Raw genomic sequence first — 27636 nt, forward strand, 5'->3', positions numbered from 1 at the left:
GCTTTACGGTGGTGCACTTAACGAAAGCGATGATGATTTCGGTGAGGAAGAGAATTATGTGCCTCGATCAGGTATTGATGACACTGATTCGACAGAAGCGAGTGATTAAGACCTGGATGGTGGTGGAGACAGCACCTCTGCTGACACATGAGGGAACAGTGCATGACCACGTGCTGCAGATTGGAAGGTGTGTGCGGATAATTTGCCCGATTTCACTCATTTCCAGGTTTCCATTGTCAATAATTTTATTTGTAGGCACACGCAGCTGCGAAATTATGGCGAGAAACAGCAGCGATACCTGCAGTACCACCGCAACTTCATCCAACAGCTGGCAGGTGATCTGAGGGCTCGAGCCGAAAAGCAGGGCCTGTGTGCACGTATGAAGTGTGAGGAAAGGCTAGATGGGGTGAGCCATTTCTTCTACAGGGTCCCAGGTCGAAGCAGCAAGGACTGTGCTTGTTTGAAGCGATAGAAAAAAAAAAAAGGAGGCAGGAGGGAAACTGTGGTTTTCTGCAAAACCTGCAGTAACAACCCTGGCCTGTGCACAGGAGAATGCCTCAAGCGGTTTCACACGTTGCTCAAATATCGGTAAAGGAGTCTCAAGCAGAATGCGAGAGAAAAAATAAATATCCCGTTAGTTTTTTAGTTTTTCGTGCAGTTTGTTTTTCTTCGCGGCAGCAAAAACTGCCAAAATGGTTTCAGGCCAGGATGGCCGGAAAGTGCGTAAAAGTTTGACCACAAAGAGTTAAAGCTAAGGCGGCAGAACTTTGCTGCAGTATAAACTCAACTGCATGTAATTGTATACGTACATCACGGACGAACAAAATGCATGAATGTATGAATCGAAACACACAAATAGCGCAATTTTTTTTCGTGCAAGTAAAATTGTTGCATGGCTCTATAACAGCAACGAAGTTTGGAAATGTGCCTTTCAAAACATACCACGACACCGTCATTGTGTGGTTTCCACGAACCTTCAAATTTGTGTGTTTGGTTCTGCTGCTCATGCATCCATTTTATTTGTCCATGACTGCACTTGTATATACATATATACTTGTTGACTGTCACAGGCCTCGACACTCTGTGCTCAATCCTGGTCCTTTTTCTTCACGTGTACTTTCAAGTCATGGTTAGGAGACTTGCATCCTAATGCCGCCTTTATCAAAACAAGCTAAATCCCAAAGTAGGGGGAGTCTAGGCACAGTATAAAATCGGTTATTGATAATCCCCCAATCCAATAAGCATAAATAAAGTAAGGGGAATTAGATTGCGTGACACAATTTATCTCGCATGCAACTGATGTTTCAAACAGTGAAGCAATGTTGATCATGGAGCAGTGCTTACAACCACGGACAGTTTAACCGCCCTGTTAAAAGATTCAAACTACAGATATTCATATACGCCACAAACTCTGCTAAAATGCTGATATCAACGTAAATGCTGATAACTGTCAGAGTTTTTTTATGATTTGTAGGGTATTTAATTCAACTTTTGTGCCCTTAGAAATCTGTTACTCTCAAGAGTCAAAATGGAGGTTACCCGAAAATTAACGCTTTTATGAAGGTTCAAGAATCTTACCCCGACATGCGATTCTTACTTCAGTGACTGCAGACGTATCCAGCTGACATTAAACTTGAACACAAAATGTGCACTGGCCTTCATACAGTTTCACCAGGGTGAGGCGACTTGTGTGCTTCCATGGTTGCCTCGTGCAAAATGCCGCGAGCTAAGGACTCTGGTAATGATAAATGGTCTGAGTACCAAGATGTCAAGGCCAGGGATAAGATCTCAAAGCTGCGTAAAAATGTGCTCTTACAATAACCCCGCTGAAACTGCCTCCCCAAATACGTGCTGCTTCACTGAGAGAAGTGATTCACTTCAGAGAATGAAGACTGCGAGATTGGCAGGGCAAGGCACTGTTACGGTCCTTCTAAACTTTGTCCTACACGTTTGGCCGTTTTGCAAGGTCAGCAATGATCGAACTACCTAGCTTGCGGCTTTGCTGCGCTGAGAGGAATTGTGCCATTGTGCTTCTTATTTTGTGCGTATCTACTAATACTAACATATGTGTATACTAACATGGTCACCATGTGCAACACACTAATGGTGGAGTAGCCATTACTTTACAAGTTGCAACGCAGAACAGCAGTCTTTAAAGTATTTGATAACTAGTTTAACCACACGTGGATTGGCTTTGGCACAGCTTCTAAGCTGATAAGAGAGACTGATATCAACTTACATAGATCGCACAAGCCCACCCCTCCTCCCCAACCACAGAGAAAGAGAGAGAGAAGAAATCAAGCAGTCAGGAATGCCAAAGAGGGCATGGGGAACATTGCTCAGCATTTTTTTTGTTTTCAGATATCGGAGTTTAGAAATGTTTTGAACAAAAAGAAATGGTAAAAATGTGCCTCACCAAACCCGAAACCTTTGGATTACGTGCCTGATGCCATACCAACTCGGCAACCGGGGCAGCTGTATTTTTGCTGCCACTTTCTGCAGAATTTACGTACATGTAACTGTATCCTACGCTTGAGGGCTGGTAGCCCGGGCTAATGCGACAACAACTCGGGGTGAAGTGGACTGTCCTTTTATTACCCTTACTAGGTACTCCTCACTGCAAGGAGGGGGTGTTGAAGAAAAAAAACACTCATATTCACATGTGAATGTGGACAAAAGTAGAGTTCTTCAATAGTATACATCAGTTGCGAAACTCCGCTTCATAATCTGGGCAGCGAGAGCACCCCTGCTTCGTTTGAAGCCGAAGATGATGATGATGATGATGATATTGCGGTTGTACCCTTTGCAGCGGGCGGGTGAGAGGTCTCGACCCTAACCAAAAACAAAAAATAAAAAATAACATTAAAGAAAGAGTGTACGGGCACGCCACCTAGGGGACAAAAACTGAACTCTGCTAGAAATTCATTTATCAAGTTTTTTCCCCAATTCCCATTACCTAATCCCTCTTCCCTAGATGCTGAAATTCGCTAAAGCGCAACATGGTGTCTTTGTATCCCTTGTACGTACCGTAAGATAAATGCATGTTACCACCACCACCGACTAGACCTAACGAAAAAAACCGTGCTTTTCAAATTAGGAAACAGTAAATTAGGTAATGTTTACTTATGTTTCCTTTTTTCAAGGCTTGCAGCAGCAGCCACAAGCACTTGAGCGGTACTTCCACAAGCACTTGAGCGGTACTTCAGCTTTCCGCTGACAGATGGCGCGCTAGTCATCTTGCCCCTGTTCACACCCAGCGCAGGGGGGGCCAACTGGCGCCCATTTTTTTATACTAACTCTGGACAAAAGAGAGCACCCGCATTTGTGTGGATTGGCTCTGACTTCTCTCAGCCTCCTCCTTAGCCAGTAAAGGAGACGACAGCATCCGGCATCCGTCCCGTTTGTATTGAGAACACACAGGACGTCTTTAAGAGCACTTCTTCCCGAGAGAGCATGTAGTCAACAGAGCCTACTAGAGAACTTTCCAGAGACAGACAGGCGTTACAAGGAGGGAGAAGGCAACATCGCTCAACACAGAGCAACCCATCTTCCCAAGAGAAAGCAACAAGACAGCGCGTATACACGCACGGCATTTTATTACAGCACTTACAGACTAGACGGTACAGACAGACAGGAGCAGTGGAGAAGGAAGGGCGGAAAAGGCAGTGTCACTGTCAGTCCTTGACGTCGGCTATGCCCTGTGGGGTGATGGCAAACATGGCTTCCGCCTCTGGCAGGCAGGGCGAGTCGTAGATCTTGCAAATGCGGGTCTCCCCACGGCCCTTGCGCAGGTAGAGACGTGTGGTTGATGCATGTGCCATGATGTTGCCACCGATGGGCTTCTTCGGGTCCGCTGAGAACATGGCTGCGCCGTCCACCTAAATTGGGGGAAGGAGAAAGCACGGGGCGTCTTATTAAAGGGACCCTGCAACACTTTTTGAGTAGTGCAAGTAAACCTGCACGACGTTTAGATTACACTGCCAGGAATACCTCAGCCAAATATTACACATACACATGCACATGAGCGTGCAAATCACTGTGAAAAACGCAGAAAAACCAACCACGCTCTCGTCAATTTTCTTTATTAAACGACGTCATTGAGACCGTATTGGCTGTCGCTGGTCAACTTCACCGCTTATTTCTCGCATTTCCTGTGACAATCTGCCGCCGTTGGCGCTGTGTACCAACCTCTTCTATGCCGGAACCTGTACACACAGTTTTGGCGTTTCTTTTGTGTTTTGGGTGCGCGAACAGTTTTAGTCACACACTCAATACTCCCCTATCAATGAGACCACTCGACAACAAACGTTAATTGCTTCAAAAACGCCCTACCAGCCTGAGTGTGCGCTTGCGAGCAGGCAGCCATGCCTGCTTTTTTGTGGCACCAGACCAGAAATAGACCCCTCCACGTTGCGGAGAAAAGAAGAAAACTCCCCGGCCTGTGATAATCGAAGGCAGCTAAAAAGCACGCCGCAAGCGCTTCAGCATCTATTTCTAGCTTCATTTGTGCGTCGTTTCTTTTCTGCCGTTCCTGTGTTTGTAAATGAACGAAGATAAAAGAGACAAGCGGAACCAGAAAGACGAACGCTAGGCCGATCTAACAATATCAAAATGGCCGCGCCCGGTGGCACCATTGCGAAGATACAGCGCTCCAAAAATTGCCATTTTTTTCGCCCTTTTGCACTGATAGTTTGTCACCGCGCCTGGCAAAAGTATTTTTTTATGCCACTTTGCAACGCTTTTCAGCGAAAAAACTTTGGAGACGCACAGAATAGGAAGCATAGAAATTGAATATGTGGCTTTCAAAAAAAAAAAGAAATGATGTTTTGGTCATTTTTCCAAAGTTGAAAGCCGTGTCCCCCTTTAAACAGCAACCACCAAACATAGACTCCCTTGATTACTGCTATGCAAAAAGGACTTGTATCAGGTTACGTGAGGACACAGCCATAGTGTGAAGCCCCTGCCATCGACGGCAACCTGTAGCGTTAGAAGTGTAGATATATGCTTCTATACTCGGTGACAACTTAAGAACGGCACCGGAACTTGCCGCTGTGCCTTATCACCGTAGCCAGATGTTTCTCCGCGCTGCGCAAGTAGGGCGTTACTGGGAATATTTTGAACATGGCGTGAGTCGTTCCCACGATTTCTTGGACTTAATATGCTTATGAACGACTCCAGTGACGACAAACAAACTGCGTGAGACAAGGCAGACGACATCACGCATTCATAGCAAACCCCTTTCAAAACGCGCGCGCACTGACGTCGCGGGTCCAGCGCTTTGGCGGAGTGATACACTACATGAGGTGGTGCTGTTCTTGAGTTGTAACCGAGTATAGTGACCAACTCCAACACAAATTCCAGCCCTGGCACACCCACCTGTGCGACCACCTGGTTAGTGATGAGGACAGCGACGCCGAACTCGTCGGCCAGCCGCAGCAGCATGCGTAGGAAGCGGGCCAGGTGCATCTGCCGTGCGCTGAGCTCCCCGCGGCCGGAGTAGTCCGTCCGGTACAGCGCGGTGGCCGAGTCCACGATGAGCATCGCATACCGTGTCTCCGCCATCATGGCCGACGCCTGCGAGAAGGCGTTTCGAGAAGAGAGGCCTTGTGAATGGACGGCAAGGGAAAGAGACAGTCGTTCGTGCGCCTCCAAGCGATTTAGTTCTCCAAATGTGGGAAGCCGAACATAGAGTTCCAGTAGGTAGTAACTGATGTCGCCGTAGAATTGGGAGCAGAATAACTCATTTATTTATTTCGGTACCCTAAGGGCTCAAGTGGGCATTACATAGGGGGGGGGGGATGAGTTGAAAACTGATGAAACATACAATAGCGCAAAAGAAAAGAATCAACACAACAAAAGTGACATTGGAATACCATAAAAGTACAAGTACATAATACAATTGCAACGTACCGCGTCAAACGTTGTATCCAAGAACAAGAAGTGTAAAAGTGACAAAAAAATCTGGTATTTTAAAAAAATGAGCACACATTTACAGCCTAGAAAAGATAAGCATGATAAAGACAAGTTACACAGTATTTTGAATCGCTAAAAATGCGAGGAGTGCAGTTTGAAAAGAAGAGGCGTCTGTTAGATCCACTAGGCTACTTGGTAAAGAATTCCATTCATTGATTGCCAATAGAAGGGGTCAGTTCTGATATTTGTTTGTTCGGGCAAAAATTGTGAGCGTGGTCGGCGCGTGCGGACATATCGGGTGCTGGAAGGATGAATTTGTGAGCAAATAATGTTGGATGATGGTGCAGGTTGTGAAACAAAGTTAATTTTGAAAACTGCCTGCACTGGGTGACAGCTGGGTGACAGGTGCGAAATTAAGTTGGTCCTTCAAGGCAGATACACTCTGGTATCTTGAGTACGATGAAAAAATGAAGCGCACGACCTTGTTCTGTACGGATCACCCGCTGGGGAGATGCATGGGTCGAATGCTTTGAAAAGTACGCCACTGACGCTATCAGCGTTGAACGAACGCAGCGACGCATTCGCTGCAAGTACGTTGTCATGACAATAAAGTTTGCTGTTAGCTGTTTGCTACTCCACGTGAATGCATGCGAGTTTGCTGTTAGGATCGTGACAATAAATTTTTGCTGTTTGCTACTTCGTGTGAGTGCATGTGAGAAATTTTTCAAGCTCGAAGGGCCGACAATACAGCAGGCGTAGGAAAAATAGATACTTTGATAAATGCTGTCTTTGTTGAAGAAAATAAATTCCGAAATAATCTAATTTAAATATGACGAACTTAAAACTCTATAAGCAGCTAAAATGTGAAGGTGTGCCAACATCAACAGGAAAGAAAAAAAGGTGCTTTAAACTGCTTCTCTTCTGCGGTTTCTGTTCTCCACCAACAAGTGCACTTTAAAAGCCTATTTGCATGTGTTTACAAACCTTTATGATTTCACGGCTCTGCTGTACATTTGAATAATTGCAGCGCAAAACTGGCTAATGCACCAGCAGGCTGGCACACAGCATTGCCTGATAGTTCTAAATTAAATAGCACTATCTCGACCCCCCTCCCACGCCTCGCAAGAAAGTTACAATCTGCCTCACTTGCAGCAAAAGACCTAGCCTTGACAGAAACAGATATAACTACACTTGGGGAATAGAAGAACGAAAAAGCGCCTCACTGCGAGTATTTTGAACGTGACACAAGTTGTTTCCGTGATTTCTCACACTTAATCTGCTCATAAATTCCTGCGGCCAAGACAAAACAACTAGGTGTGAAAAAGAAGATGATCTCCTTTGAAGAAGATCTCCTTTGAAAAGGAGATTGTGCTTAATGTCCACGGACTTGACATCAATGGACCCGTACGCTGACGTACAGGTTCATTGCTTCGGTGGAGTGATGCACTACACGAGCTATTGCCATCCTTAACTTGTGCCCGCGTGTAGTCTGACCTGCTGTACATCTACAATACACCCCATGTAATCAGCAAAAAAATCATAGAGATTATATTTCTGCCCACACAAACACACGCACGTCGTCCGAAGGGCATGTATGTGTACAGTAAAACCTCGCTACAAGAGACACTGTTACAAGAGCCGTTCAGTTTGGTTATAAGAGACATTTAAAAATGGTTTGGCTGCTTTTCCTACGTTCGCCACGTCAGCAACGTCACTACAAAATACATAGTCACAAGAGACGCGCCTATTACTGAGGGCGACTTTGTCAGCTCCCTACAGTAAATTCTTCACTATTTTGAAGAGACATGATGGAAGAGGGGCATTATATGAAAGACCTTGTGTAAAACTGCCTTAGCATGAAGCTTGGGCCTGCATCCAAGAGACCACAAAAGCTCCAGAACCTTTTGAGGCGTTTGTGTCTGTAGATGTGAACCTCCTGTAGTCCGACGCACTTACAGATCTTGTGATCCTCGCATAAGTAATACCCCTGTCAAACGTGCCTATTTAAGTGCCCTTCCACGGAGTGCACTCGGCCAAAATGTCATTCGGGAGCAGCTGAACGGCAAACGTGATTGACACGTTCTAAGGAACCCACTTTATGCTGAGTGTGTTCCCAAAACACACCGTATCCAAGCTGGTTCGCTGAGTAAGCTGTCTGAAAATTGGAAGAAATAACACTCTGCAGTGGCCGTTCAGGTGGTTTGCTGTGGCTTTGTGGTTGTGTTCTGTTTCAGCCTCTTCTGTTATAATCCACGCTATCTGATAATTTTTCCTCAATGATAACGCTGATGCGATTTGCTGCGCAGCGAATAACAGTGGAGATATGACCCCCGGTGTTCAGCCACCGTCCCAACGGTGTTTTTTTGCAGACTTATGAGAGGCGCCGATTGCAGTGTTGAACAATGCAAACACAATGAAGTGTTTACATTGTTTCTCATGCGACAAAGAGGAGGAAGTTCAAGTAATTCTGCGGAACACTTACGCCAGCTATCGTCACTGACATCACGACCAAGGGCACTTCATATCTCCGTTCAGCAGCGCACAGCCAGCGTCATTCGGGGAGCCTGAGTGCACTCGGCACAAGGGCGCGTTTGACAGGGGAATTAATGGTTCCCTAGAGGATGAACCAAACTGTCGGCAGTTGAAGCTGACAAACACGTACGAGCACTTTAAACGACTTTGTGAGCAATGCAAGAAAGCTTGTGAAAGGATGTGCTTCATCTCCAGAAGCTGGGAAGGAACCTAATACAATGTGCAGTCACAAAAGCTACTATGAATGACATCTCTAAGCCATCCTGAACAAATTTTCTGTCGACATGTTTGAACACATGTTGGTGCTGATGTATATAAACTGACCTAGTGTGATCCCTCAGTGGCTTTAGAATTTTCAGTTACAGAAAACCTTGGTTACAGGAGACGTGTTTCCCGGGTCCCATGAGTGTCTCTTCTAATGAGGTTTTAGGCAGGCTGAGTTTCTTTTGTTTCTTTGCTCGCTGCGTCTATTTTCTTGTTAGGTTCTGGTACCAGAGATAATCTGTAAAAGTGGCACTAATGATTGTCAACTGCAGAAAGAAAAGCCTTGTTCATGTTTCTGCTTGTGGCATAGGCCAAAACAACAGCAAAAAAAATCTAATCCTGAAAGCGTGATTCAGCGCACAGCAACATAACAGGGAACCCACACCGGGCTGACCTGAGCCCGATGAAATCGTGTCCACCACCGCGTCCGCACCTGTATAAGCGGCCGCGCCTGGTAATTTGAGTTGCGTTGCAGTTAGAGGCATGAGCAGTCATGGAAAAATTAAATGCTAATACGAAAATATGAACCAGAACATGCAAAATTGAAAAACACAGTTTCTGGAGGTCCAATAATGGCGCGCTATTAGTATATTTGGAAAGCCACACCTCCCAACCTTGTTGCTGTAATTAGGCCATGCCTCGATTTGAACTTCATGGAAAGAATTCACGCAATTCAAGTGTTGCGGTTCGTATTTTTGTGATTGCATTTCGTTTGTCTATGACTGTACATTCAAAGACATTTATCTTGGAGACGTGCAGTTAGAGACATGTGCAGTTAAAGAAATGTGCAATTAAGAGGCATCTGCAGTTAAAAAAATGTGCATTTATAGACATGTGCAGTTAAAGAAATGTGCAATTAAGAGGCATCTACAGTTAAAAAAATGTGCAGAGACGTGCAGTTAAAAGACATGCAGTTAGAGAAATGTGCACTTAAAAGGACTCTGCAACACCCTTTGAGCAGTGCAAGTAAACCTGCGTGACGTTTAGATTACACTGCCAGGAATACCTGAGCCAAATATTACACGTGCACGTGAAGCGGTGAGCGCGCAAATCGATGTGAAAGACGCGGAAAAACCAACCGCTCTCTCTTCAGTTCTCCTCATTATGCAACCCCTGGCATGGCCTAAGGGACGTCACATAGGCCATGGCTGCCCGATCGGCTGTCACTGGTCAACTTCGCGGCTAGATTCTCCCGTTTCCGTCGTCGTCATCGCTGTGTACGAACCTCTTCTATGCCTGAACCTGTAGGCACAGTTTTGCCGTTTCTTTTGTGTTTTGAGTGCGCGCGGAGTTTGAGTGACGAGCTCAATACTTCCCTTTCAACGGGACCACTCGACTACAAACGTTTATTGCTTCAAAAACGCCCTACCAACCCGAGCGCGCACTTGCGAGCAGGCACCCATGCCTGCTTTTTTGTGGCACCAGACCGGAAATAGGAACCTCCGCGTTGTGGAGAAAAGGAGAAAACTACCCGGCATGTGATATATCGAAGGCCGCCGAAGAGAACGCCGCGAGCCGCCCCCCTCTCCGGGAGAGAGCGCGCAGCTTTCATCGCGTTGCCCGCGGTCGAGTTGAGAGGGAACGATTATGCGCGATTTCTCATCGCGCGTAGTTTCGTTAATTGTGAACGGATTTTCATAATTCTTGCAGGAGGAGATTTCTGGGACAATAGACTTTATCCCAAAATACATTACTAGTAGTCGATGGCAAGTGTTGCAGGGTCCCTTAAAGAGGCATCTGCAGTTAGAAAAATGTGCAGTTAGAGACATGTGCAGTTAAAGGGACACTGAAGTGAATTTGTCAAGCTCCCGTTTTTGCTTGCACTGCGTAGACTGGCTCAAATTAGCACACTTTTCATCGTTTATCCGGTTGACAAATTGGTAATTATTTTACAAAGTGCGAAAGAAGAAAAACTACGATGCGCGGTTTGCGGCGGCCGCACCAACTAAGGCTGTGACGTTGAGAGGAGGGGCGCCGTGATTGGACGATGCCCAAGGTTAGCAATCACACAAGTTTCGGTTTCGGTTTCGGTTCTGTAAAACATAACCAATGGCTTTGTTGGATGGGCATTCTCAATATCTCAGTAATCATCATACCGCGCTTCTGCCATGTTGTCGGCTGTAAAATGCACAAGATAAGCCTCCCAGGACGGCTTGTAGTCGTAGCATTCACTAGCCGAGACCTACGCAGTGCATGAACGCCCTCCGCGTACCCGCAGACGTCCAAATGTCATGCGCTTTTCCCCCATATTTGGAGCTTGCCTCCCTCATGCCTGTATCGTAAAAAGCGTGTTCGCACCAGGCCAAGGGTCTGTTCATTCTGGCCTGTGCCCACTGCCTGCAAGCAGTCGGTGCTTATGGCAACAGCACGCCAACGAGAACTCGCTAGCGCGCCAGTGCCAGCCTGCACGCGTTTTGTGAACTAGTTCGTGTAGCCATGAACGTTGCGGCCCCAAAAAAGGTGAACTCAATATAGAAAACATCGGCGGAAAACAAAAAAGTCAACTTACAAAAAAAAAAAAAAAAGCACGTACCCGCGGGGATTCGAACTCGTGACTCGCAAAACATTTGCAATGAATTCCTAGCGCCTCAGACTGCTAGGCTACGGAGCGGGACGCAAAGGCCATGCTAATATAGGGTATATATTGTACAACCGGTTTACACTTTTATTTAGTTTTGGCATTTCAAGCCGCTTAGGTGACTATTTGTTGTACTGCGATCGTGCAGTAAGCGTCGCCCGAGTTTCCACAGTAGCTCACGTCTAGCAATTGCATTTCGTAGACGGAAAAGCGTTCGCAGATGCGTAGTCGTGCTGCTGACCGCTGTGCTTGTTCGCCCAGCGCAAAAAAGTGCTTCCCGCGCCCTAGTTTTACGCTGTACGGTAAAAATATCAGTTGATTTTATTTCCTTAGTACCTATATTGACTTCGCTGACTCTTCTCCCGCCTTAAGAGGCCTTATATTTTCCTACTGGCGTACCAGTCAGCGAAGCGTCGCATGTGCAGCGCTTGTGTGAAGCGACCTTGACTTGGAGCTAGATACAGTGTACAAACAAACCAAGTAAAGAAAGGCACATTCTTCCATTCACAAACGTGTCCTGGCTTCGTTTAAACTAAGCGAACGAATTGCGACCAAGCAATTTTTTTTTAACCTCCTTGATTGCGACGACCCGCCGGTGGCCGGCGGACGAAACGCTGGGCCGACTGACTCTGTCTGAAGGCCGGGGAGCCGTGCAGTAGCGCAGCCAGCCAATTGCCAGCTCATCCCCTCCTGACGTCACACGAAAATGCCACAGAAAATGGGCGAGCGTAAAGAGAGGAGGACAGCGTTTTCGAATTAATTTTTCTACTAAATAAAATCGCGTAAACGCGCCTAGAGTGGTCGAAACATGGCCTGGGGACTCCGGACTACAATTTGCGCTAGTAATCCCGCAATGTTTACATATCACTTCAGTGTCCCTTTAAGAAACATGTGCAGTTAAAGAAATATGCAGTTAAAGGAGCCATGAAGAGAAAACAAAAGTTTGTTTTATTCGAAAGATTAGGTGTTTCATAGTACCCCAAGCGCTTTCCCGGAAGCAAATGATGCTTTATTCACTGAGAAATAAGGCAATTTAAGCCAAAATTTTAAATCTCCCGCTAAAATTGAACATTCCGTGACGTGTACAATGGCGTCATAGAGCCGGTCCATGAAACAGATACTTAGTATGTCGACTCCATATAGCACCCACACGCGGGAGTCCACCGAGACGGCGGCCATTTTAAAAATACTAGTAAAACCTAGTGCACCCGCAGCCCTAGTCATGGAATCGCCTGATCCGGAGAACAAAACTCTCGCCGAGGAGCTCGGGCTTGCATTTAACAACCTCACACCACTTGAACGCTCAATGCTTCTAAGTGCACGAGCGGCAAGAGTTGTGGGATACGCGGTGGACGGGAAAGCGACCATTCCGCGATAGCCGCAACAGATGAACACCCTGCCGTCGGCACCGCTGCCTCGTCAGCGCGTCAGCCTCGTCGCGACGGACGAATACGGACTGGTACGTATGTGCCGTATTTTTATTACGGTTAATAATAGTTCAATTTCAGTAGCAGTATCGCTTATGCCAGTTGGCCGGTGTCGTGTATGGAAAGCCGTTCGCGCGAGCTCTCTGCTTCGACCAGAAAGATACGAGCGTCAATGCGCGGTGTTTACGGCATTTTTCCCCCAAGGTCAGAGCGCCTCGAACCCGAAAATTCGTCTGCGCGACGGCGAGATGTCGAGCTCGGCCAGGCGGTAGTTTCGTACGCATTGGCGCACACGCTTGCGTGTTCGTTCGGAACTTCAACCGTTTACTCCACCGTTCTTTGTCATAAAAAGAATGTGCAGTATGGTTCACGGGCATTTAGCTCGCTATGCAAACTGTAAGCCCTGCCTAACATGCGTTTGCTTTTCCCGGCCTCCGCCAATCGCCGAGCATTCTTGAGTGACATCATAGGTTCTGTTGCGGAAAATGAGCTGGTGGGTCGCATGGTCATTTCCTTTTTTCCTAATTATGTAGCTTATTTGAGCGAAGTTTGCGTTATAAGTGGTGTCGTTATGGTTCTAACGAGGCAATCTTTCGAATGAACCAAACTTGTGTTTTCTCTTCATGGCTCCTTTAAAGGGACACTGAAGTGATATGTAAACATTGCGGGATTACTAGCGCAAATTGTAGCCCGGAGTCCCCAGGCCATTTTTCGACCACTCTGGGCGCGTTTACGCGATTTTATTTAGTAGAAAAATTAATTCGAAAATGCTGTCCTCCTCTCTTTACGCTCGCCCATTTTCTGTGGCGTTTTCGTGTGACGTCAGGAGGTGCCGAGCTCGCAATTGGCTGCACTACTGCACGGCTCCCCGGCCTTCAGACAGAGTCAGTCGGCGCAGTGTTTCGTCCGCCGGCCGCCGACGGGTCATCGCAATTCGTTTGCTGAGTTGAAACGAAGCCAGGACACGTTTGTGAATGGAAGAATGTGCCTTTCTTTACTTGGTTAGTTTGTACACTGTATCTAGCTCCAACTCAAGGTCGCTTCACACAAGCGCTGCACAAGCGCACATGCGACGCTTCGCTGACTGGTACGCCAGTAGGAAAATATAAGGCCTCTTGAAGGCGGGAGAAGAGTCAGCGAAGTCAATATAGGTACTAAGGAAATAAAATCAACTGATATTTTTACCGTACAGCGTAAAACTAGGGTGCGGGAAGCACTTTTTTGCGCTGGGCGAACAACCACAGCGGTCAGCAGCACGACTACGCATCTGCGAACGCTTTTCCGTCTACGAAATGCAATTGCTAGACGTGAGCTATTGTGGAAACTCGGGGTACGCTTACTGCACGAGCGCAATACAACAAATAGTCACCTAAGTTGCTTGAAATGCCAAAACTAAATAAAAGTGTAAACGTGTTGTACAATATATACCTTATATTACCAAGGTCTGGTGATCCGGTCTCGTGGCCTAGTGGTTTGGGGCGCTAGTTGTGTTGTCGCAAGTGTTTTGCAAGTCACGAGTTCGAGTCCCCGCGGGTACGTGCTTTTTTTTTTTTTTTGTAAGTTAACTTTTTCGTTTTCTGCCGATGTTTTCTACATTGAGTTCACCTTTTTTTTGGGCCGCAACGTTCATGGCTCCACGAACTAGCTCACAGAACGCGCGCAGGCTGGCACTGGCGCACTAACGAGTTCTCGTTGGCGTGCTGTTGCCATAAGCACCGACTGCTTGCGGGCAGTGAGCACAGGCCAGAAGCGGTCCGATGGCGGGGAGAGATAGGCGAGGAGGCAACGGGGACGTGCGCGAAACTCTTGTCGGAAGGAACAGACCCTTGGCCTGGTGCGAACACGCTTTTTACGGTACAGGCATGAGTGAGGCAAGCTCCAAATATGGGGGAAAAGTGCATGACATTTGGGCGTCTGCGGGTACGCGGAGGGCGTCCATGCACTGCGTAGGCCTCGGCTAGTGAATGCTACGATTCCAAGCCGTCCTGGGAGGCTTATCTTTATGCATTTTCACAGCTGACAACATGGCAGAAGCGCGGTACGATGATCACGGAGTTATTGAGAATGCCCATCCAACAACGCCACCAGTTGTGTTTTACAGAACCGAAACCGAAACCGAAACTTGTTTGGTTGCTCACCTTGGGCATCGTCCAATCACGGTGCCCACTCCTCCTAACGTCACAGCTTTAGTTGGTGCGGCTGCCGCAAACCGCGCATGGTAGTTTTTCTTCTTTCGCGCTTTGTAAAATAATTACCGATTTGTCAACCGGATAAACGATGAAAAGTGTGCTAATTTGAGCCAGTCTACGCAGTCCAAGCAAAAACGGGAGCTTGACAAATTCACTTCAGTGTCCCTTTAAGAGGCATCTGTAGTTAGACATGTGCAGTTAGAGACATGTGCAGTCAGAGAGACATGCCCCACCTGTATGAGCAGCTGCGTCTGGTGGTCCGAGTTGTAGGCGCGTGCGTACGCCACGTTGTCCAGCACGTCGGGGCCCGACAGGCCGAACTTCTCGGCCACCGCGAGCAGGCGCTCGGGCCGGAAGGTGCCCTCGGTGTCTATGTACAGGCACTTGCCCTCGCCCCCGCTGTGCTCGATCGGCAGCTGGCACGTCACCGCCAGCATGTGGCACAGCTGCGTCTTGCCCGTGCGGAACTCGCCAAACACCTGCGTCCACACAACAGGCGGCGCCACTACGTGTGAGGACGTTTCAGAGACGACAGTCTTTGTCATGCTACTCAAATGCGAAAATTTCGGTCTGCCTGCCTGTCTGTTTGTTTGATCCAGGCCCCCAGTCAAAGTTGAAAGAATTCTTCAGCGAGACGTTTATATGGGCGAAACATTTCCAGACAACCGAATCTAGAAATACGCTCCGTATTTGTCAACATTGCCAGCAAAAAGATAATTGTAGGCTTATCTGAGGAAGCATATCAAGAGGGGCGGATCCAGGTTTTTTCTAGGGTCAGCTTCTATTAATCATGATAATGATGGTGATGATGAGGAGGAGGAGGACAGTAGCCTTTTTTGTTCACCACAATTTTGGATTACAAAAAATACAGGAAAAAGAAATAATAATCAACTAGACTTCTACAACCTGAGTGGTCATCTTCTTAGGGGTATAAATTGTAAAATGAAGGTTGGGGGGGGGTCAGGACATCCAGACCCCCCCTTTGGGTCCACCAATGGACATCAATACATAACTGGTTTTTGTAGTGTGCTTTTCATTCAAAGTAGATATGCGCTCGATTCTGCCGAGAGCAAATTAAGAAGAAACAGGTTTAAAACAATGTTTTAAACGTGAATTACAAGCAAGGCTGGCACCCAGGCTTCAGGCTCATGGCTCGAGTACCAAGTACAAAAAGATGGTGCAGCAGTGTTTAAACCCCACAAACCACCAATGGGTGGATTGATACACGAGGGGAACAGGGTGACAGGTGGGCAGATGAGACAGGAGAGGCAGTTACATGGCAGGGGCACCAGGAGACTACTAGTAGTCTTTCGACGACATTTGCAGTGACATGAGCACATGCGTGGCCCGTTTTTTTCCGCACTGTACGTATTCAATGCCTTTCCTGTACATTGTCTCCTGCTGTATTTTATATGTATATAACGGGCCTAAACTAGCTCCAGTTATTGGCCCAACAGTTTGCGTTACATATTTTCATTACACATTTCTTCATAAAATATACCACTACAACCCTTCTTGTAAGAACAGCTTCATGCAACAGCTTTGTACCACGCCGTCATACATTTCATCTCGCGTTGACCACCGTTTCAAAGTTGGTGTGCCGTCTTCCCGTACTAAACTTTGTAGCAATTCATTCATCCCAAGCACAAACAAAGAATGGAACCACCTTCCCGCCACTGTCGCCATCATCCTGGATACCAACACATTCAAAACCACCATTCATGAAACGCCGTGTTGAAAGATTTCTTTGTACTTTTTCACATTTTTTGAGTACGTTTGTTCACCCACTCCTTTCTGTGATGCCTTCGGGCCTTGAAAGTATGTTAAATAAATAAATAAATATTGAAGAATTTATGATAAAAATTATGCGCCCCTTTGTCCAACGATGACGACGCTCGATTGCGAAGCTTTCTCATGAGGGATTCCTTGGTCGTCGTCTGAGTTTGGACTTTGACTCGCCGACGATTTGGGCTCTGACTCGTTGAGCTTTGACTCGCACGCACTTTGGACTTTTGTTCGTAGCGGCTTCAACTTTGACTCTAAGCCATCTGATCTGTCACAAAGAAAGCTCGTGTTGAACTACCGTCGTCATTAGACGGAGGGGTGCATGGTACTTATGACTGATTTTGCACGTCCATGCACCCCTCTCGAAATCCAAACTGCTTCGACCGCGTCGGACTGGCACAACTGGATGAACGTTCGCCTCATGACGTGAGGGACCCAGGTTTGATTCTGACCACTCATGATCATCATCATCAGTGCGTTTTTGACGCAACATGAGCCATCAATGAGACAAAGAAAGCTCCGCTTTAAAAAAAGAAGAGATACCCACCTCGGTGATGGAGCCCGTCTCGATGCCTCCCCCCAGCAGCTTGTCAAGCTCCTTGGAGCCCGTGGTGATCTGGACAATGTCGGAGCGCTTCTGGTGGATCTCGGTGGCCGTGGTGAAGCCCAGGGGCACGAGCTTGGCCGCCTCGGCCAGCAGCTTGTCGGCCTTGGCCTCACTGATGCCTTTGATGGTGAGCAACTGCTTCTTGGGCGCGTACGCCACCGCCTCCACCGTGTGGAAGCCCGCCTCCTCCAGCTTCCGGATGTCCGCCGCACCGATGCCGTTGCCCTGCGACAGCGGGGGTTTCAGCAGAGAGTAAGAAATGAAACGGGAAGGCGGGAAAACCTTTATTCTCAGGGGTGGCTAAATAATGATGCAAGCAACTACCACAGGTTAAAAAAACCCTGGAACACTTTTCAAACTTTTTAATTTTAAATGCTTTAAGAACGTAGTCGACCAACACACAGTATTTAGAGTAGGCGGTCGCCAAGCACCTCAGCCAAAAATTACTGCTCTATGCCCGTCGGATAACTTGGAAACTTGCTCAAAAGATTTTTCTCTCTTTCCCGGTCCTGGCATTATTCGACCGCTCGAGCTACATCATTACAGCGGTGTAGCGGCCATTGGCCGGCTTTCTTTCAGCTGCAGCAACGAATGCATTCGATAGCCAGTTCAAAATGAAAGCCACAAGAGTAAAGCAGAAACGGAAGGTGTATCTGCTGCAACAAGCAAATCACGTGGTGCTTCCAGATGTGAAGGAAAGAGTGAAAGCGTTTATCGGAAGTGCAGCAGAGTACATTTAAAATAGCAGCATCTGTTGTGGACAAGAAACCACACAGACACCGACATCGGCATTCTGCTGTGCAGCCAAAACGTGCGGTGGCCACAGGGTCAGTGTGTGACTGCTATCATTTTGAGGAAATAAACTGAAATGAAATGAAATCTTGTTCGCCATCAAAGCTGCAATGCTTCACAGCGTGCACGCTGCATTCATTGCGACATTTTGTGGTGCTTGCCGCAATGGGTATTTCACCCCCTGAATGAAATCTTGCTCCGTGGTGGAGAGTCACCGAATTAAAGGGGCCATGCAGACAGAACACAAGTTTGGTTCATTCAAAAAATTGCCTCGTTGGAGTCCTACTGACACCGCTTTTACCCTAAACATCGCTCAAATAAGCTATATAATTAGGAAAAAAAGGGAATGGCCAAGCTACCCACTAGCTCATTTCCCGCAACAGAACCTATGATGTCATACGCACCAGCTGTGCGATTGGCCGAGGCCGGCAAAAGCAAACGCAAATTAGGCCGGGCTTATGAGCGTGCCGCACAAGCTATTTGCGCTTAAATTTAGGGCAAATTCTTTTTATAGCGGTACGAATGGCGGGGTAAACAATGAAAGTTACCAAAATACACGTAAGCACACAAGCACCGATGCACACTGCTGTTCGCACTAAGTGCACTACGCTTGTTTTAGCTGCACAGCAGACCGCCGCTTTGGAGTTGTCTTACACAGAACTGGCCGATTGGTGTAAGCGGTGCGTCTTATGTGACCCTGTTCGTTGAGCATAACCCATGTTTCACGCAACGATTACTTTATGCAGTAACAAATACGGTCAAAAACAAAGCAACGGAGGACAAAGGTCTGCGGCTGACTATGGTAGCGCCATCTGGGAGGACTGATGGTAAGCAAGGCTGCAGAGCTGAATGACGCAGTGGAAGTTCGATTGAATACCCACTCTCATGACTTCATTGCAGACATCTCAGAAACACACGTTTTAGCGGAAGAATCAAAATTTTAACCTGAATTGATTAATTTCTCAGTGAATACAGCGTTGTTTGCTTCTGGACAAGCGCTGGGGGCACTATAAAACACGAATCATCTTCTGAATAAAACGAAACTTGTATTTTGTCTGCATGGCCCCTTTAAAGCACCGAAACTGTTCTGAATGAGGAAACTGCTGCCTAGGCACAACCACAAAAGCTGATGCAACGAAACCCTTCACATCCCTGCTGAAAATGCAGGATGCACTCGTAGTCCACAAAAGAAATAGGCTCGATGACAATCATCTACGGCTCGCTATGGAAGCAGATGACACGGCAGCATGACCGTGACGCGTGGACGTGCTCACCAGTACTAGCTCTCATTGGTCTATGCCAGTGCATCCTGTCTTCTGATTGGCCGATTCTAGCTTTTGCCTCATTGGAGTTGCACTGACGTGTTGAAACAAATGGTATTTTTAATTTGCAAGTCCTGGGCATTTGTGGGTACTCCACAACTACTCCCGTTAAAAAAAAAAAACTCTTCTGGCGCAGTTTTGGGCAGTCTAAATGACAAATGAAAGAAACCAACTGTGCAGTTCTATCTGAAGACTTCTGCTATGGTTACAACAGGTTATCTTGGGTCGCAGAAATGCAGCGATGAGTCTTCTGCAAAACAGATAATAGCCTGCCAGTTCAGTGAATAGTGCCAACAGCTCTAGTTGAGCAAGAATCATGGGTATTACATTAACTTTAGCTAGGAAGGTAGTTAGGTAAATATGCTAATGAATAAGTACTAAGATCAATCAGTTACTGAAATATCGCTGTTACAAAACAGTACTCGGAAAGATTTCTCTTTCAGATATTCTAAAAAACCCTGGCTATAACCACAGGCCTAGCCAGAGAATTATCCGAAGTAGCTTGGAGCAGGGTATGCAATGCTTTAGTTATTCTAAGAAACAAAGCTCGGAAAAAGACAAAGGCAGCATGCGCTTGTGACACTAGTGTCTAATCACTGACGTTAGCTGCATTTCTAAATTTACCTCTAGCTTCTGGATCTTCACCGGTCCATAATTCTCGGCCTCCTCAAATGCCACGGCATCCCGCTCCTCCAGATCCGTCATCTTGGCTCACGATACGACGTTCCTCGGCTGCACAGCTCACCAACACGCGCGCTTCGGTCGAATCAAGCAACCATGGCTAGAAAAACAAGAAGAAAAGTGTGAAAATGGAGCTGTATTTGTGGATAACTATATAGACTCCGAGAACGATGGCAGCAGGAAGGGAACAAAGAATCACATAACAAACTGCACACAATAAAACCATACACAGGTAAATACGTCACTGATAAACACGATAGGTTCACAAAAGTGTCCATTTGCAGATTGCGAATAGACCACACTCACGCCACATACGCATATGTTTTGAATGGGACGCTCCAACCAGATAGTGACAAATGTGGGGAACGGCTGGCTCTCCGTGCTCCATGAATGAATTGTGCACATCCTACAATGCAGCGAGAAAACGACACTTCCCTAAAATCTACACGGACAACATTCCACAACACCCTGCACTTTTTTATAGAAGATGAACCAATGTTCACTTACAAATGTGTTCTAACCTACCTTGTGGATATCAACTTCTTGAAACTCGTATCGTAAAGGGCATGACTTGAGACCCTCTCATCCTTGAGAGAGGTCCTAATGATTCTTTTGTGTGCACAGGGAGCAATAGCTAGCGCATCGCCCTCTGAGGCCCCAGGCGATGTCACGTCTCAATCACAATCCTCTTTCAATCATCATTAAGAGCATCTTCAGGTTTTAGTCCACGGGCCCTCTACACCCATATATACATTTTTTTAGGCAATACCATTATCATCTTGTAATGAGACGGCACACCATCACACCCGAGCTTTGACATCCCGGGCTCCCGTTTCTTTTACGCCTACACACGGCATCCCCGAAATGTCCCACGTGTACCTACTTTTGTGCAGGGACATAACTCAACATTACCGCCTCCTCCACAAGAACCTACCTCCCCCGCACCCTTCCCTTGCTCCACCGGCAGCGCACATGTGGCGGCTCTTACAAACCCACACTTTCCCACACCGCACTCTCCTTATGCACACTCACCCACACCAATTCACCTCCCCTCACTGCGGCGCGATGGGCACTCTCTTCAACTCGCTCTGTGAGTGTCCGCGCGACCCCTTCCCCCCTTTCCCCTCCTCTTCTCACTGGGAGCAGGCTCTGGAGAGCTCTGACCTCGCAACGCAAGAAGCTGTCACGGACAGAGCCCTGGACATCACAGGTGCCCTTCGGGCCTCCGCCACCCCCCTACCCTGAACCCAATGTAAAATAAAGTGGTACTACTACTACTATCATCTCATTCATATTTTATGCCTGAACCTGACACTGAAAGACCAGCTAATAGAGTCTGCCGCTCTTTGGTCATAGATACCCATGGTGATGTACTTTACTGATAGAACAGACACATAACTTCCTTAGGATTTGTTCTAGATTAATTATCACATCATTTTTCAGGACAGTTTCGATAAAACAAGAGTTACAGCCGTTTTCTGTATCCATACTACCCTACGTAGATCGCCATGCATTGACAGCAAACAGTAATTCTGTAACGTTTACAATTGCACTGTAAACTAATCATGAGAAGTAAATGAAACCCAACGTAATCGTAGAGTCTTCGTAGTGGCCAATTTCGGTATGATTTTTTTTTTCCCGAGATACCTACATTAGATTGAGAGTACGAGCATTTCACGATACGCTGAAGCGAGCGAGTGCGATTCTTTGTCGACGCGACCCGACGGGCGCACCTAACGCAAGACAGCTTCGCTGAAAAAAAAAAGTGTCCGTTTTGACCAAGAAATGAACGCCGGGAAACAAGGTTCGGCTTTCATTTGCAACACTCGTTTCTGTTTGTAAACGTCCCCACACGCTAGCTGAGGAGACAAACAATGTACTAAATATTGGATACAAAACGAAACAAAAAGCACCAACACGAGACAGGCGGCTCCGGGAATCGCGCTGTCTTGAGAACGTTGGCTGATACGCGAAGTTTTGCCGATTGACTTCCTTTCCCGCCTTTATGTAATGAACGTCAGTAACCACGGTTCTGATTACGCTACTAACTAGCCCAAGTATGTTAATTTTTGGTTACTTTCATCGCAATTATACAAACTTCCTGCCTGAGCCACAAACTAAAAAAAACTTCTCAAAAGCCGTTCCAGGGTAATTATCAGCTGAAGACATTAAAAATGTCGCCTGCCAACTTCAGAGACAGTTAACTTACCTTTTGGCGCTCTTCGGCATTCAAATCTTCCTCATAAAGTCGTAAGTGCTCCAGTTGTCAGCAAAGCACACAAATACGACTCACGCGCTCAGGAATGCATGTCCCAACGCGAGTGTCCAGTTGGAAGAGCCCGCCTGTCCCGCCGGCGCGCCATTCAAGTGATTTGAGTGAATCGAGCCACACGACAGCAGAAAGTCTTGCAAATCGTCTGAGCAAAAGTTGCAAAAGAAAATCCGAACTTCAAATAACGACAATCTTGATCAATGCTTAGAACGAGATACTATTGATACTATTTTTTACAGCTGAGAGTACTGTTAGGTGTTTTCATTCTAAAACACCTAAACCAGGGGTTAGGTGTTTTAGAATGCAATATAACTTAATTTATAAATAGTAAACGCTGCTTAAATAGTAAAACTGGTGTTTTAATTGTAAACTATTTTTTCGCAAGAATATTACCCATCTTTTTAATGTGTTTTATGACCGCTAGGGCAGCTACAGCGTAAATAAGCAAGATGGCGGCGCCCAGCACGTTGCGAGCGTTCGTTCGACGTTGATACAACGACGCAGTTACAAAGCTGTTATTTTGTTAAAGATAAGTTTATTCTTGCCTGAAATGACCGGGGTGATCGCGTAAGGGTTGCGTGTATTCGTCGCTAACTGCATACCGGTAAATTGGAGCGTCATGAGCTCACAAGAGGCTAGCTCGTCGCAACCGAAACCCTCGCGCGTCCTGAAGAGCGCCTTAAAAGCCCTGCACTCATCCACCTCGGACGTTGAAAAGCTGGCGGCGCTTCTCGTCCTAACGAAAGCCGTCGACGCCTCATCGTTAAAGCCCAAAGACAAGCGAAAGCTGCTAGATGCCATCGGTGTACCGTTCGTCGTGAGGTTGCTGCAGGAAAAAGAAGATTCATTCCGCGTCTTGGGCGCAGACATTGTTTGCGCCTTCGTCGGCGAAGCCACCCTCTGCGATTCCCTTCTACCAGCCTTGAAGGCGTTCGTGGAAGCGTTGCGAGACCTGGACCCATCCACCGGCGTCGAGTGCGCCTCCCGGCTGGTCTGTCACTCCCCAGGACGTCGAGCGCTTGTTCAGAGCGGCCTGCTATCCGCGTTGTTCGAGTCTTCTCCGCCCGAGTTGGGTGCCCTTCTAGCCGTAGTGGCAGCTGAGCTACCCGACTCAAACTTGGGCGACGGAGATGCTCTACTGGTGGTCGTTCGCCACGGCTTGGGCCAGGCACGGGCGGGGCGCTTGAAAGCGGATGCGCGTCGCGGGTTGTTCGCCCTGCTCGCCGCGCTGACAGAACACCGCGGGCCGCACGCGCTCGACGAACCGGCCGTCGCTCTGGCCGCGGTCGAACTGGAGATGCAGCTCTGTGGGGAAGAAGGCGAAGTACCGGACGCCGGACTGGTGGCCAACTGCTGCCTGTTGCTTGAGGCGGCTGTGGATGGTGCCGTTTCCGGGGGAGATATGCCTACCGCTGCTATTCGTGTTCCGGCCGTGCTTCTGGCCTTTTTGGAGCAGGTAGGAGCCTTTTTTGTTTGTTTCCAACCTGTGGTTGTGTGCAGAACGACGAAGCAAAGAACATGCATGCGGGAAGGTGATGTAAAGTGGTGGGTCATGAAAGCTGCTGGTGTCGTGGACTGGTGGCTATGCGCACAGCGTAGTGTTGTGCTCGTTGAGTCGTCTTTTGTAGCGTGCCCTACCCGAAGCTCAGCAACATGTCAAGACAGTGTGTCACACCCCTTGCGGGCTTGCGATGCCTAGAGCATGGTAACTTGTTTGCTAGGTCAGTCGGCCCGTTTGGTTTGCGCATGCATCAAGGTTGTGGTAAGGAAAGGTTGAACAAACGAACATTTACTGCTCGTCTCCTGACCAGGCATAAAACAAAAACAGCAATACCAACACACGCACACAACTGACAACACACAAATGAACTATCAAAGGCTAAATCGGAGCTTTTAGTACATCACAAGAATGGAGTCCCCCCCACCCCTTGGTGATGGCTTGCATAAAACAAAGGAATGCTGGTGGACCCCATGTATGCTAACTCGGAGACGAGGCCTATCCATTACCCGGACGACATCCTCAAACAAATTCTGGCAAGAACTTACGGGGTTGCCACGTATTGGTTCAACAAAACAGGCAGTCAAAAACTCAGTAAATCTCAGAGTTTTAACGAAGATACGGAATATGGGTTGACCTTCCCAGGGTACAGCTTACCAGAACAAAGGAATACTTGGGACAAACACAAAACATCCTCTCCACGCTGAAGAGAGGGCAGGAAAGAAAGACTGCAACCATGGTACATCCAGATACAGTTAGTTCTCACAACTGCTGCGGGATGAATCATCATTGTGTCGGCACCTGTCTGATGCGCTGGCTTCTCCACACTACACACTGGCGTACCGCGCACACGCAGAGTAGCAGTGAGGCAGTTTGTGCTGAATCGTTACAGGGTGAACACCGGAACGTGTAGCACTGCTCCTGGGAGCATTGGAGGTGGAGTTCATGCTGCATCATCTGCTTGAGATCCTCACCATCGTCGCACTCACTGTCCTAGAGTGCGCGATCACTCCGACTGTCATGCCCTAACAAAATGAAACTAGGCCCATTTAGGCAGGCTAGCAAACAGGTTCTTTTGTACGGACATTTTTGCTCACAAAGGTTCAGGTGGGGGTGTCGTGCTTTGAACCTACATGTGTACTATGATGCTTGACATAGCGGCGCATTGGAAGTTAATTCAGACTCTCTGGAGGATCTTTATTACGTGCCAGAGTTTGGATACCTGGCTATTTTTACCTTTCATTGCCATAAAAAGCCTTTGCTCACCTAAATTCCTTTATTCCGGGAATCATGTGCTTGGTACTTGGGGGGTCAGTAGTCAGGGCTCTCAATATTTTTTCATAACCAGCTGTACAAGTGCAGCGTCTCACATATTTTATGGAGTACGGGCACTCTACAAGGAGGGCTGGTGGCATTATGAAAGAGTCCCTGCTTATATGTAGATTAACGTGCGCACAGCAAAAGTGCCGCATAATGTTTATGGACTTGCCACGTGAGGCAGAGTCCAGAAAGTGTTTGAAAGCATCATGGATGCTTTATTTTTTATGGGGTTAGGCTCACTACAGACTATCTCTCATGCCTGTACTGTCCAACTAATAGGAATAGTATTTCAAGCTCTGGATAGTTTATTGGATGCTCCCCAAGCCAAGCGGCGAAACTCTTTTGTCCGTCTCGGCTAAAAGCTCAGGTCCGAACCTTAGGCCTGGTTCAGACTGTTGTCGCAACTGTCCTAGTATCATCAAATAATGACATCATTTCATGTTACAATTAACCAAACTGTGTGAAATGCCGTTTTTTACGTCCATAGCGCACGATATGGCTGTAACGTCGGTAGTCTGAACATAGCATTAGGATGTGGGAGACATTATGCACCTAAGCGCTATGCCACAAGCCCAAGCCCCAGACATGGTTTTCTTACCTTGATGGCCTCAGAACAGAAAAAGTTCCTGTCATTAGCAGACATCCACACCATTCAAATACAGTCGAACCTCTGTACAACAAAATCGTTATTTCAGATAAAAGCTTGTACCGTGAATAGCTTGTCTATTTTTTGTTTCAGTAGCATTTAAGATTTGAAGAGAACAAAGATTGTTACGTTGCAGATTTCGTTGAGGTTCACCATAATGGGTTCCTTATGTGTTCTTGCATTTCCCGATTCCCTCTTAGAGTGCGTTGTTGTTCTGATTCTCAAAAACCTTAAATTGTCATACTGGACCAGCTGAAGTTATAGTGCAGAAACTTCACCTTGAAAGCAAACTTAGCGAGTCCGAAAATCTGCGAAAAGGACGCTATGTATAATGCCTTCGGATAGGAAGCAACAGCCTTGGAGTATACAGTTCTGTGGGAATTAAGCAGGACACACAATTTGGCAGACTGACTATGCTATGGCTACCAATAGGCATGGTGAGAAACAAGGGCAGTCAGAGAACTCGTAAAGGAGGAAGCTGGAAAAAGTTCACTGTGCCAAATAGTGGGTCTGGATGGCCCAGGTCGAGGCCATTTAGGAGAATCTTCATTCTGCAGTGTATGCTAATCATCATTAGCAGCAGCCTATCTACGCCCACTGCAGGGCAAAGGCCTGTCCCATTAATCTCCAATTACCCCGGTCCTGTGCTAACTGCGACCAATTTATCCCCGCAAACTTGTTGATCTCATCGTCCCATCTAACTTTCTGCCACCCCCTGTCATGCTTGCCTTCTCTGGGGATCCACTCTATTACCCTTAATGACCAACAGTTATCTTGCCTGCGTAGTACATGCCCTGTCCACGTCCATCTCTTCTTCTTAATTTCTACTAATATGTCCTTAACACGCGTTTGTTCCCTGACTCGCTCCACTCTCTTCTTGTCCCTTAATGTTATAACACCTATCATCTTCCATTCCATTGCGCGCTGAGTTGTCCTCAATTTAAGTTGAACCCTTCTAGTGAGTCTCCAAGTTTCTGCCCCGTAGGTGAACACCGGTAAGATGCAGCTGTCATGCACTTTCTTCTTTAGGGTACACTAATAGACTGATGATAAAGTCAGGCAAGATCCTACTCATCCTGCAGTTCGTATAACCTCCCTCTTTTGCCCTGCAGGTGTTTCAGTCTCCGTCCTGGGGCCCCGGCCATGAATCAGTGCTGCCCGTATCCCGCCTGCTGTTTCGATGGTTGGCCGACGACTCGACGTCCATGCGGCCTGAAGTTGCCAAAGTCTTAGCCCCGCTCCTCGACCTTGCCTCTTCCGAAGAAGCCATGCTGCCTCTGGTCGTGCCAGCACTGTGCCACCTGACAGCCGACGACACACTACGGCCAATCGTGCTCCAGTCGCCGATCCTACCACAACTTTGCCAGTATCTGACTCGATGGAGTGACTCGTCCGCACAGCAGCTGGAAACCTGCGCTGGCATCTTTCTCAACCTGGCTGTTTTGGACGCGGAAGCGTTGCACCCGTTTCCGGAGTTGTTGGACTTGTGCGTCGGGAAAGTGGCGGCGAATGAGAGGGAGTGCCCGGCGCTGTTGAGAGCGAATCTGGCGCTCTTGGGACTGTTTCTGCTGCGGAACAGGTTGCGGAGCTTGAAACCTGTTCCCGACGCGATTGACCTGCGGGAGTTCGTTGGACGTTGTGCGTCGCTGTTTGCGTATTTACCTCCTTCTGTGGATGATGCCGCAGAGTGGGAAGAGTTGAGTTCTTTGGGGAAGCAGGTGATTGCGGATCTGGAGCCTGTTGTTCAGAGGACTGCCCCGGATGCCGTTGTTAACTTCTAATAAAGGTTTTGTGCGTTTGCTTCGTAAAC

The 27636-nt window shown here is 47.4% G+C and overlaps 2 protein-coding genes across 3 annotated transcripts; one reads left to right on the plus strand and one right to left on the minus strand.

Annotated features, from left to right (window-relative positions):
- Positions 1 to 3591: 3591 nt before the first annotated feature.
- On the minus strand, positions 3592 to 22578 carry LOC144143296 (DNA repair protein RAD51 homolog A-like). Of its 2 annotated transcripts, none has more exons than XM_077675069.1 (6): positions 22384 to 22578; positions 20034 to 20190; positions 17236 to 17520; positions 15137 to 15382; positions 5377 to 5574; positions 3592 to 3878 (listed from the first exon to the last, which is right to left on the minus strand). In XM_077675069.1, exons 2-6 carry the CDS (start codon positions 20112 to 20114, stop codon positions 3675 to 3677), a joined length of 1014 nt encoding a protein of 337 aa, XP_077531195.1. In that variant the 5' UTR covers positions 20115 to 20190; positions 22384 to 22578; the 3' UTR covers positions 3592 to 3674. The 2 variants fall into 2 exon arrangements, with proteins under 2 accessions (XP_077531195.1, XP_077531194.1); XM_077675068.1 differs by having other exon boundaries at positions 22300 to 22578.
- A 215-nt stretch (positions 22579 to 22793) lies between these two features.
- Positions 22794 to 27622, plus strand: LOC144143298 (neurochondrin-like). Its single transcript, XM_077675070.1, has 2 exons — positions 22794 to 23818; positions 26939 to 27622. The coding sequence occupies exons 1-2, from the start codon at positions 22982 to 22984 to the stop codon at positions 27605 to 27607; spliced, it is 1506 nt and encodes a 501-aa protein (XP_077531196.1). The 5' UTR covers positions 22794 to 22981; the 3' UTR covers positions 27608 to 27622.
- Positions 27623 to 27636: the final 14 nt, after the last annotated feature.

Source organism: Haemaphysalis longicornis, unplaced genomic scaffold (genome assembly GCF_048455015.1).
Source record: "Haemaphysalis longicornis isolate Haplotype H1 unplaced genomic scaffold, Haemaphysalis longicornis Haplotype H1 scaffold_6, whole genome shotgun sequence".
In the NCBI taxonomy this organism is placed as follows: Eukaryota; Metazoa; Arthropoda; class Arachnida; order Ixodida; family Ixodidae; genus Haemaphysalis; species Haemaphysalis longicornis.